We start from the raw sequence: 12,390 nt of genomic DNA, 5'->3' as shown, positions 1-12,390 counted from the left end.
CCACTTTTGCAGCAAAGTCTTTACATAAGTTTTTCCTCATCTCAGTCATTCCTAGCACCCCAAATTTAAATCTCATCAGACAATAAGGACATCACATCATACAATAATTTCCTCAGACATCTTTGCATACACTGATTTACATTCATTTTTAAAAGGAAGCTCCGAAGATGAGGGGACTTGCTTATTGTACTTTTACATTCAATGGAAATGCCAAGAATACTTAACTTGAAAGCATTTAAATCCTGGCTTGCTTAGGGACAAGTAACTGATTAGAAAATTAACCAGCCTTTATAAATAATATCCCAGTGATTTGTGTTATACACAGTCAATTACCATAGGCTATCAAAGAAGCAGAAATAGATGATGCAGCACAGACTGGTTCAGCTAAATAAAGCACACTGAAAAATAGGATCAACACCCAATTTACGTTCCAAAGATCCTCCCTTTGTACGGAGGACAAGGGGAATAGAGAACTGCCAGTCTACAGGAGGCTGCAGAGCCACTTTCCCAGACTTCAAGACCACTTAAAGGCTCATAAATATGTTGAGTGCTAAGAGCCTCTGTGAGGGCTTCCATCTGAGAAGCTGGTAGCTGTACATGAAAAGAGTGTTTTCTCACCATTTCCTTTATGTGTGACACATCCTCCTTCAAAACCTGCCTTCTGAGTCCGGCGTGGACTGACATCCGGGCTGTGGAAAGAGGCGCCTGCCGCCTGCTCCGCTTCCCTCCATCCTGCTCCTAGCCGTGTGGTGTCACCCTTCCCCCTTTTCCCAGCACGAAAACTTGCCTGCCCGCTCAGGTAGGGTCTGCAGCCAGTCCTGGCTATTCTGCCTAGCAGAGGGCCATAGAATCTTCCCAGTTCAGGCAGATCAAGGGGCCGAAGCAAAAGCCCAAGCTGGGTCCAGGGGGAGACACGGGACTTGTGCCTTTAAGCAGGAACATGATGTTCCACTGATGCTGCCATCTCACATAATGTGTGCTAGGAGCGTGTCTTCAACTATATCTGCTAATTTCTCAAAGTTTCTGAATTTACATTTTTGTCTTCAGCATCCAAGATGAGGTTTGAATGACATCCAAATACTGGATGGTCTGGTTCTGCAAACTGGCATCTGTTCTATAAAACTAACTTGGTGCAGGTGCTCAGCAATCCCAGCTCAGTGCCAACCTCCCACATGTCCATTCACACTGCTGTCAGCTCAACTCTTTGAGACTGTAGGTTCAGGGGTATAGAATTAAAGTTTACATGTCCATGCAATAGAGACAAAGTTATTAATGAACTGGAAAATGCTTTATGGAAAAGTTTTGCTTAGGCTTTGTTTGAGAAAAAAAAATTATCACATCTCTGGAGAATGATACTAGCTGAAAAACATTGGTACACTGTTAATCCTGATCAGAAGGACCACCTTAACAGTGAGAAAAGCAAGACTGTGTGTTTTCAAAAATGTATCATAATTTCCTGGAGGGCGTTTGATCACCACTGTCAGTTTCTTCTCTCAGCTGGATTAACAAAAAGGAAACCAGTTTCTGACTAACCACCACAAGAGATGCACTTAACAAGTAAACCACTTTGGATGCCAGACCTTAATATTGCTTTGGACTCTCTGGAGAGAAGCATGTATTTCACAACAGTTGATGCTGCATAATAGGAGCTGGAGAGGCTTTTTCCATTCAGCTCAAAGAGAGAGGCTTGATTAAGAAGATCTGAATCCAAGTTTTTAATACACAACTTTGGTGTATTGCAAAACAAAACCCATTCAGTCACTCTAGTTAGAAAATAAAGTGCACAATTGGTTTATTTTCCCCAGAGAGTAAGAGGATTAAAAACATTGTGGGCAGAGTAAGGAAACAGAACAAGGACTCAAGTTTCTTGGTTGAGTAGGATACCAAATTTAGTTGGAAACAAAAAAAAAATGTCAAACTTGACAGTTATGCAGCTTCCTTTCTGGAAGTGCTGAGCGAATGCCATTCTCTATCAAATACTCTTGAAAGGGAAGAAGTTCACACTGACAAATCTGGCCCTGTTATTGAGCTGCCTAATTGTGGAGTTAAGCATCTAAATTTAGACCTTATATTTAAAAACCTGCCTAAATGTGTATGTGCTGTTTACTCTTCTCAGTTGTTTCTTAATCCATTGTCTCACTTTTTTTTTCCTTTTAATCACAACCACCTCAATTCTATGATCTCAGTATCCATGATTATTCCATATGCTTCAGAACACAGCTCCTTTAAACAAGTTTGCTTCTCAGTCTTTGCTTAGTAAGAAAGGAAAACACAACAGTTTTTTGTGCCAAGGTAATTAAAAATTACATTCTTATGCTCTGCTTCAACCAGAGATCTCCTCCCTGCACTTCCTGGATGAGACACAGCCATCTATGGTTCTAAAAATAATCCTGCTCTTTTCTGCAGACACACTGCCTAGCCTGCATGTGCATCCTGCATGTGCATGTTACCCACACAGCCATGCTGGACTTCTTGGAACTCCTCGAATATAACCACATGCCTTCAAATGAATGGCTTGTATTCATGTTCCAGTGAAGCCACAGATCAGAAAACATCTTTGCAATGCCAGTCCTCCAAGGAGCCTTTGGATTGTTCCTCCTACTTTCTTCTAAATATGTAATTTACTTTAATTACATTATGTTTAATCTGCCCATGTCTGTTCCTGCCTATCCATTATAAAGGCAGCACATTGTGCCTGTTTGATACTGAGCAAGTGCAGCTGGGAAGGCACGTGCAATTCCCGAGCTGACTAATTACCTCTTAATTCAGGTTAACCTGACTCCTCCTGTATTTTAGGCAAGGAAGATTTTGTGGATTGGAAGGCAGACAAGGGCCCCTATGTAAAGTCAGCAACAGTGGGGGAGGTCAATATATTTATGTAAGCAATGATACAATTTCTGTCTCAATTCCAGAATTCCATAAACTGGATCATAACTATACAGAAATGACAGACTGGAACAGTAAAAGGGAGCTTACATATGCACCTCCTAAAGAGAAATTACAAAGATTAAAACTGGAAAATATTAGAAACTGTGTGGCAACTAAAACAATGAAAAGGGATCACATTTCCCTTCTTTAGTCCTTGTACTGTAGATTGTAACTATAACCCCTTGGGCTGGATTCCCTACTGCTGACTGGACACTGCAGCTACTCAAGGCAGTGGAGTATGTTCCACTCCCCAGGGTCACAGAATCACAGAGCAGAATCATTAGGTCCATTAGACCTTTCAGGTAGTTTTACACACAGAAGGAAGACGGGAACGATCCACGTCAGCTGGGTGTAAGCAGAAACAGCAGCTTCAGTGAGACAAGCCCTACAGGGAGAGGTGATATGTTTTCATTGGACCAGCTGATACAGCTGAAAAAAAGCAGAGCAGCTTTCAGGAACACAAACCCTCCTTCACCAAGCCCAGCACCACTGGAGCAGGGGAAAAACAACAATAGCTCCCTTCTATCAAGGGAACAAGCTGTGGAACAAGCTTGGCAAAAATATTATACTGTCTGAATCCACCTTTTTTTTATGGTATTGATATTTTTATATTTATATTATTAAAAATTACTTTATACTAAATTTGTCAACTACTACAGCACAGTAAGAATGCAAACAATCTAGCTCTTGCATTCTCTGCAGTATTTGCTTGGAGTGAACCCACACCCCTCGGTGCTGTTTAGCACAGGCCTGTTTGGTAAGATGTTTCTATGCCTTACAGTAGGATTTCTCATCACCCAAGATTATATCAGCTCCTGCTGATAGTTTTTTCCTTTGTATTCTTAACCTTCTGCAGCTGACACCTCAATCATCTTTGAAACAACTGAGCTGTCAAATGGAAGACTGACACTGAGATCAGAGGGAGAGCACCTGCAGGAAGAAAGTGAATTTGCATGAAGGAGAAAAGCCAATGCTTCTTCTCAGCTGCTCGATTGTAACAGTAGGAAAACAAAGAGCTGCATCTTCAAAATTAAAAGAGTGAAATTCTTTTGCAAAACATAACACATATTTCCACTATATATACACAATAGCTTTTCATTTGTTAAAATAATATTCTTTTTTGTTTTCTTGTTAAACAGGGAATTTGGGTTTTGAAAGCCTAAAATAAAATTTGAAGAAAAAAACCCTTAACACAAACACCTGCAAGTCTTTAATCCAACTCTATTTGTTTCATAATATAGGTAAGACATAACTATTTAACTGGAAGCAAAACTGACATCTTGTAAGAAAAATCTCAGTGTGAAAGATGATAGGAGGGACTAAGTCCTGCTCTCTGAATTACCTTAACCTGCAAGCCTATTGTTAAAAGCAGGAACATAAAAAGCAGAAGTTAAAAAGCTCTCACCAATCAGTGAGCCCTCTTCCTTTCCCAAGTACACTGGTGAATTTCAGGCCAGATGTTTGTAGTCACTGCTGACACCTGAACAGTGTGCCAGTGTCCAGCAGTGCTCAAGGGCAGGCCTCTCCTCAGCAGCCCAGCTGTACTGACATATACAGCCAGCTATCAAACCCAGCATTTTGGACAGATTTTGCAGATTTGACAAACTAGATATGGGTTAGACATTAGCTCAACTCAGAAATGTTAAAAATCACTCTTTTGAAACTCTTATATTAGAAGACATTAGAAAAATGAGATTTTACATTAATATTTACCGAGTATTGACTACTACTAATTTTTTTAAAGGTTTAATAAAATATCTTTTTTTAGGGTAGCCTAAACAAAGTTTTAATGTTCCTTTAGCCCCAGACCATTGCTGGGTATTCATTTCATGAAATGAGACAGAGAGAGGATACAGTCCTGCTGAATTGCAGTTCTGTCCTGAACGTTGTACACTTCCTGCAAGACAAACCTCCTTTTCATACATGTAACAGCAGCAAACCACGCTCCTTCAACCTCAAGCCTGAGAGAGTAGCTGTTCACCCATCCAGAGGAAAACTCCTCTGGCACTCTGCCCCAGAGCCTGAGAGAACTTAGCCAGTTGTACAAAACCCAATGCAAAAGCTGTCTAACAAGAGCCAAGTTACCAAAGTTAAAGGCAAGACAAAGCTTTACACTGAATATCCCTTAAATGAAGACATACTTTCTACTGCTTTGGGGAAAATAGGGAAACATTGTGGATGTTGTTCTAAAGTGTTTTTGGGGACAAGATTAGGTAACTTACCACCAGTTGTAGCAGTACCAGTCACTCACATTTTAGCCAGAATCACTTGCCCTCATTTTTAAAAGTCATCTTGGTATCTTCAGTTCCATTTGAACTACATCAATGTAGCAAAGCACTGCATGGCAGAAAAGGAGCAAAGCCTACCCTGTTTACCACAGTTTAGTCATACAAAGTATGACTATAAAGTAAAATGAAAAGCAGAAAGCAAACACTAGGGCATGTATGGTACAGCCTCAATTGCAACAGCTCACACAGGGAGATGACTACACGTTGCTGAAGAAGGCAAGTCTCGGATTTCTCTTTCAGAAAAGCCAAAACTGATTGAAACACACATAGTTAGCAGGAAAACACACTCAAGTGATGTAGTGAAAACCAGAATAAGCAAGTAAATATCAGTAAGTTTTGTAAGACTCCAGTTTTACCTCAGCACTTATTTTTCCTCATTTGTGCCATGAGTCCACAAAGTTCAAACTCCCTGTTGTATTCATATGGACAGAAATCCATGTGGTACCATTTTGTCTTATAGACCTAGACCCCCAAAGTCATGTAATTCAAACAGAAAATGAAAAAAAAGACAAGTACAACTCCTCTCTTCTGCAATAAGCAGGAATCAAACAAATGATTAAAAATTTATTCCCACCCTACACATGGTATCCAAAGAAACAATACATACAAAGATCTATTTATCCCACAATTACACAAGCATCCTGGATTTCATATTTTGAAACATATGACAAAATTCAAGATAGTTTATTTATTAGATACAAGAAGTAAATCTCAAAAGAGTTCTTGAATGCATGAAAAAAAAAATCACATCACTTAAATGACTCACACACACCTTCCAGCACCAGATTATATTTATAATGTACTTTTTAAATGATGCCGTTAACTTTCTGTTGCAGATCTGCTCCTCTCCTTAAGGAGTCTTTTATATTTCCAGGCATGGTTGTTTAGTTCATTCTACCACTTCATATATATATTTACATCCATCTCATCTCAAATATTTTTGTCATACAGGCATGTAATTCAGTTGCTTTCTAGCTGTTGCTTTGCAGTCTATCTACATCTCAAAAGAACTTGTGCACAGCACAAATTAATGCAAATGGCTTTCTCAGCGTACATATTGAAGGATATGCATCCAGAGCTTGACCATCTGAACACATCTTTCAGTAGACCAGGCTGTCTTTTTAAACTAATTATAGAGATCTACAAAACTGTATTAAAAAATTTATTCTTGGACCAGTACAATGTCCAAGAAAGAGTTGGTAAAGATGTAAAATTTTTCAGGTATTTGTAACTCTGAAATGATATAGATTGTTACCGTATAAACTTAGGTTACACAGAGAAGTAACTTTTTCTTAAATCAGTAACTCTGTAAAAGAATAAATAAACAAGCTTGAGAAAAGTTGCATTGTTTCCAACATGAAGACTTCTTGCCTCTATTGCAAAAAACTTAGAGGCACAAAATATTACTTCTGTCAGTGGCTGCACAACTTAAATGCTTGGTTTTGTTCACACAATTGCCCTCTTTAAATCTGATAGAGGTAGATGAAGACAAAACAAACCCCAACATGTAAGGATTAAGATACTGCAATTAAATTCTAACCCTGCAAATCTAGTGAACATATGTTCTCACCAGATTTACAGAAAGCAGTTATTTTTTCTTTCCTTTTTTAAACTAGAACAGCACTGAGCTTCTTCCATCCACGTTGTCAAAATAAGTGCCTGATACTGTCATAAAATAATTTTCAAAGCATTTTTTAGTTAGAGCAGCAGGTCCCACCGTGCACTCTTCAGTCATTCAGATACATTTCCCAGGACTGTCTGTTGAGGAATTGCTGCCTCACAGCCAGCACTGTCCAGACAGCCCCTGGGCCTCTCCCCCAGACAACAAGAGATGACAAATGATGACAAACCTGCAGATCCCACCCAAGGTAACTCTTGGGGAAAGGCGTGGGAGCAAGGGACGTGGTGCTGAAGGCAAGAGAACTGGGCAACCTTCACACCCCTTAAGACGGTGACCTTTCCAAAGCCTTCTTGAAAATATTTTTTACCATGGGTGTCTGTGTGCAAGGGCTGCAAAACATTTGGTTACTATCACAAAACCAGAGATTTTATTAGGCTCACAGGTATTTACAAGATCTTGCGTAAAGTCTTGGTTTTGGCACAGAGAAAATTATAAAGCAATAACAACATTTTTCAAAACGTCAATTACTTCATTAATGTCCTGACAGATTAAAAGAAAAAATTAAGATGAACTGTTTAGATCCAATTTCCTACTTCCCCACAGCTTGGCCTGTGGCTTTAAGTTTTCTGCTTTTCTCTTCACCTGTAATTTTATCTACTTTCTTATTCTAAAAATCTATCCCTGTGTTGAAGCCATACATAAGATAGCATACACAAGAAATAGGAATGAGTGTGGCAGCCTTTTTTTTAAAATGACTGGGCAAAGTATGTTTCCCTCTTCATTGTTCATCGGGCAAAAATGAGAAAGCATCACTACACACCAAAACATCTGCATAAAAGTGCCTCCAAATCTCTTCACAATGGCAACACTGGCTTGATCACAGAGACAGGATTCCTTTTCTTTCTCTCTCTCTGTACTATAACTGTAGCCATCATGATCTCATTTGGTATGCAAAAAATGTAATTACTTCAATACAATTTCCACAGCAATTTGAAGTGTGCCTTTTTGTCTTTTAAGTTAGTGTTTTAATTTAATGAAAACGATAGGACAGACTGAGATGGCAAAACCCCAGAATTTTACATCCTTCAGTTCGTTTGGTTTAGTTACAGAATAACAATTCTGGAACTTAAACTAAAACCATAGATCTAAGTGGATGAGGCGATTTTGTGCATTCTAAAATCAATGCATATTTAAATACTTGTTTTCCTTCACAACAGTCTTCAGAAACTCTTGCTCTATGGACGCTGGGCCAATTTACTCTTATTGCTTTCCTGCTCACTAAGCTTGAAGTGGGTGTAGGCCAAGATGCCAAACAGTGTGCACAGAATCCCAAGGCCTTGGTTAACAGACAGTGGATCCTTAAATAAGAGGCACCCTCCCAGGAGGGTGATGCAGAACTTGAAATGTCCAAACATGTTATACCTAGACATCTGTTAAGGATAATAGCCAATACCAGTATTATTTCTTGTACAAAGAAACACTTGGAATTTTCATCAGTTCCACCCGAAGCATGCAGTGGAACACTGTGTTGACTCAACTCATACAGTTTTCCCAACCTCTGTGGCTGTATTTACCTCCACCAAAAGCCTTTCAGCCCTTTTCACTGCAGTCTGATGGACATGCCAACACTTCCTGAAGGCAGCCAAAGTGTGAGTTAATATTCCTTGCAGGTATGAAGGTCAGCGAATGAACAGCCATCACCTATACAAATCTCAAACCAGGAAGGTTATTGAACAATTTTCCCACATAAATCAGCCCAAATGAATTCCAGCATAATTAATCTGGAGACAGGAGAAAGAACCAGTGTTACAAAGGATACGTGACAGGTGACGTATTTCCAATGATCCAGTAAATGGACAGGTTTACCATAAAGGCTATTATTCCAGACAGCAGTACCATTATCTGTGGATTAATGGACACAGTCACTAATCTGACTTGCTTTTGGCAATTTGTAGATACATTCCAGGTTATTTATTTAGTTTCATTTACTTTCAAATGCAAAATATCAGGCAAGAGAAACATATGGAGAACAAAAATAGAAACAGTTTTGAATCAGTACAGACACTGGTGATGTGTATAAGCAGCTCAGTGACATGTATATTTATGACATTCATAAATATACACTGATAGAGCCACAGGCCTTTTCTCCTTTACTCTTGCTGAACATTTAAGAGTGATTTGGAAAACTTGGATACTCATTCACAGAGAGGTTGTATTCTTTGAGATACAGTCTTATTTATGGTCACAGTAAAAACTATTTTAGCAAAATATCTGATTTTATTACTGTGAATACTTGCTATCCATTCATAAAATACAATGCTACAAGAAATGACCCATCACTGAGGGGCACAATCAGCAGGAGTAAGAATATGTCACTGGCTCTTTTTTGGACAGAAGGATACTGAGAGAAACTATAGTCTTCTTGGTGAAAATAAACTACTAATTCTAGAGAACAACCAATGTTGGCATCCTTCCACAGAAGAGAAGTTGAGAGTGTCCTTCTCTGAGCGGACAGACAAAGCTAGAAATAGGGCACTTCATACACTAGGGGAAGCTTCTGGATTTTGATAGATTTTCCTGTTGTTGAGATGCCCTCTAAATAGAAACAAGAATAGGGAAATTAATCAACTGACAGACTCGCTCCTTTCAGAGGAAGCAAGGCAGACTCAGCAAGGAGCTTTTTGTCCTGCACGTCCCTCTCATCTCACCACAGACAATGGCTGTACAAAAATCTGTTCCACAAACAAACAGATCTTATTATCAAATTTAACTACATCAGTGATAATTATTTAAATAAAGTCAACAAAAGCCTTACCACAGCAGAAAGCGTCCAGGGCCCAAAAATTCCCCCTTCTCCAAAGACTGGCTCGAAGAAGGGTATGATGAACAACAGCATAGCAGAGGACATTGGTGCCTGATAGTACAGCAGCTGCATAGAGTTTACCTGCAACTCATGCTGCTTAGCACCCACCCACTAAAACCAAAAGAGAAAGCTGTTAAACATGAGGAAAATACCCCATAAACTGAAAAACCTGAGCAAAAGCAAACTGGCTACTAACACAGAGGGAGTCTCACGTGGACAATACTACTTAAACAGGCTGTTGAGCCTCACCTGTGCCTCAGTGCAGGCCCCATGTGTTTGTCTCTTTCAAGTGAAAAAGCCAGGAGAAAATTGTATGCAGGGGCAGTGAAAAGAGTGCCTCAACTCCCATAGCCTGGGGATAAATTATCTTACTTGAGGAAGAACAAATAGGTTGTGGAGAAAATAGCAGCTCCCCTTTATTGTATAAATTCCAGATCCTGCCTGTGTTGGGAGTTGAGTATCCTTTCCTAAGCAGGCATTGGATTCTGATCCTTTCTTCTCATTTTCCTCTACATACCAGCTAACAAAACCAGTACACATTTTTCTTTTGTCAGTTTATTCCAGATTTAATGGATTTAATTTCAATATTGATTATAACTGACTCAAACTTCAATTTTTAAGGTTGCATGCTTTCAAGAAATACTACTTATCTATGGCTACGAAGACAGATGTTACACCCAAAAGGACACATTTTTCTCTTGTGCTGAAAACTGACATTTAATACTTACTCAAATCACATTAACTGGCAACATGGATTCTGGCATATAAACTTGCTCCCATGTTTTAATCTAGATAGTTTTACCCAAGTACCATTATTTCTCCAGTACACAAATCAAATCATCACTATGTTATTACACAGCAACTCTTTCCTCCTCCTGCCTCCAAACAGGTCAAGAGACCATTATTTATCATCTTACACACTATGGGTCAAAGAGCCTCACTTTTTTTTGTTGTTGTTCTGAGGCACAGTACACCTCCTGAAAGAAATTCACGTTTAAATCTATCACATTGACATGACAGGAGTTTCTAATTTAGGAGGCTCTTACAGTCATGGTCAATAGCAAATCGGGTGAGCTATTGGAACAATGTTACAGTAGAAAGGGCTGAGGCAGTCCTTGGACATATCAATTTTTGAAATCATAATTGTCCAGAAAGGTTGTATTGTGCATTTAGGCATTAATCTATCCTCTAAAAAAACACCTTAGAATATATAAAGTCAAAACTGAAGAAGGAAACTGATAAAATGCAAATAGCTCAAGGATAAACCATGGGATTGAAGGACTGGAAAACATCTTTTCTAGGGAAAAATGCAAGGCACTTGCTTCAGCAAGGAGAACATCTGTTTCCTCTAGAAAAAAAGGAGTTTTACCGCTAAAGCGATAACGCTCACGTTAAAGATAACGTGATAAATATAACCCCAATTTTTAGCAGCAAGGAGGATCAGGAGTTTGTCTCCTAATTTGCCAGGAGTTACAGTGGATTATCATAATTTTGTGGGGCTTATAAAAAAGAAATAAGGGAGCACGGAAGGGTTCCTGGGGGGCTGGGCGCTACTTAGGGCGATGACAGCAAGGGGCAGCATCCGGGAGCCCAAGCAGCGCACGGCCCCCGGCGCCGCTCGTTACCCACCACTTGGTACAGCGAGGTCACCAGCACGCCCAGGGTGGCGAACGCCATCCCCAGAACGCTGAACTTCACGTCGTAGTAGGAGTTGAGGAAAACACCCAGCGTGATGGGGACCTGTGCAGGGGGACACGGCGGTTTTAGGCAGGCTCGTCGCCCTCAGGGTCGCCCCTCCCCGCTCCCCTCGGCCCCGCCGCCCGCTCACCAGGGTCAGCTTGATCCGCAGAGGGAAAGTCTTGCCGTAAGCCACGCTCTGGATGACCACGATGACCGGCGTGGTCATGGCCTTGGCCAGCTGGTAGGTACCGATGGTGTTGCTCTGCAGGGAGAGGTTGGTGAAGACGACGAAGCCGCAGAAGCTGAGGGCCAGCGGCAGCACCTGCGCGGGCTGCAGGCTCTTGGGGGAGAAGGCGCCGAGCGCCTGGCACAGGTAAAGGCCGAGCCAGGTGATGGCGAAGTGCACCAGCGTGAGGCTGAGGTTGGGGAAGCCCAGCCGCACGTACAGCCACTTGTTCAGGAAGACGATGCAGATGGAGGCGGCCAGATTGACCAGCAGCCCCGCCGCCAGCCGGCCCTGCGCCGGCAGCCAGCCCATGGCTGAGGCAGCCCGGCGGCCGCCCGCGCACCGGCCGGGCCCGCCGCCGCCTGCCCGCCCCGCCCCGCTCCGCCCGCCGGGACACGTGGGCTCGCGCCTTCCGGTGGCCCCGCCCGCCCCGAACGGCTCCGCCCGCCCGGCCGGCGGCGGGGAGGGCCGGGGGCCGGCACTCCGTGTGAGACTGTGGGTGTGGGTGAGAGGGTGTGCGCCCCCAGCTGCTGCCCAACAGCCCCGGCACCTCGGCTCCAAGCCACGGGTACCGCTCCACAACGGGACTGGGCATTCCCACAAACGCGTACAGATGTACGGCACGAAGCACGTTCTTTGCCGGGTGTCAAGAGACACCGACTCGAAAGGACCAAAGTCCTCTGCGCTCCGTCTTGTTAAAGGAAAGGCAGCTAAACGTGTGTTTGCACATGTAAACGGGGGCAGAACAAGCTTTCAAAATAACTGCAGAGCCTCAAACGGGGGG

At 41.8% G+C, this 12,390-nt stretch overlaps 1 protein-coding gene across 1 annotated transcript; it reads right to left on the bottom strand.

The window, feature by feature from the left end:
• Window positions 1-5,767: 5,767 nt before the first annotated feature.
• On the bottom strand, window positions 5,768-11,990 carry SLC35E3 (solute carrier family 35 member E3). Its single transcript, XM_064419464.1, has 5 exons — window positions 11,529-11,990; window positions 11,330-11,440; window positions 9,653-9,811; window positions 8,657-8,739; window positions 5,768-8,259 (listed from the first exon to the last, which is right to left on the bottom strand). The coding sequence occupies exons 1-5, from the start codon at window positions 11,916-11,918 to the stop codon at window positions 8,073-8,075; spliced, it is 930 nt and encodes a 309-aa protein (XP_064275534.1). The 5' UTR covers window positions 11,919-11,990; the 3' UTR covers window positions 5,768-8,072.
• Window positions 11,991-12,390: the final 400 nt, after the last annotated feature.

Source organism: Passer domesticus, chromosome 5 (genome assembly GCF_036417665.1).
Source record: "Passer domesticus isolate bPasDom1 chromosome 5, bPasDom1.hap1, whole genome shotgun sequence".
Classification (NCBI taxonomy): domain Eukaryota; kingdom Metazoa; phylum Chordata; class Aves; order Passeriformes; family Passeridae; genus Passer; species Passer domesticus.
The sequence above is the reverse complement of the archived record's forward strand: the minus strand, read 5'-3'. Positions and strand labels throughout refer to the sequence as shown.

Bases quoted from the DNA above. Each gene is read 5' to 3' on its own strand.
- SLC35E3 (XM_064419464.1), bottom strand. From the start codon at position 11,918: ATGGGCTGGCTGCCGGCGCAGGGCCGGCTGGCGGCGGGGCTGCTGGTC. The intron at 9,812-11,329 runs GTGGGTAACGAG...TTTTGGTTTTAG, and splicing joins TGACCTCGCTGTACCAAGTG to TGGGTGGGTGCTAAGCAGCA. The intron at 8,260-8,656 runs GTATCCTTTGTA...ACAGATGTCTAG, and splicing joins GGAAATACGTCACCTGTCAC to GTATAACATGTTTGGACATT.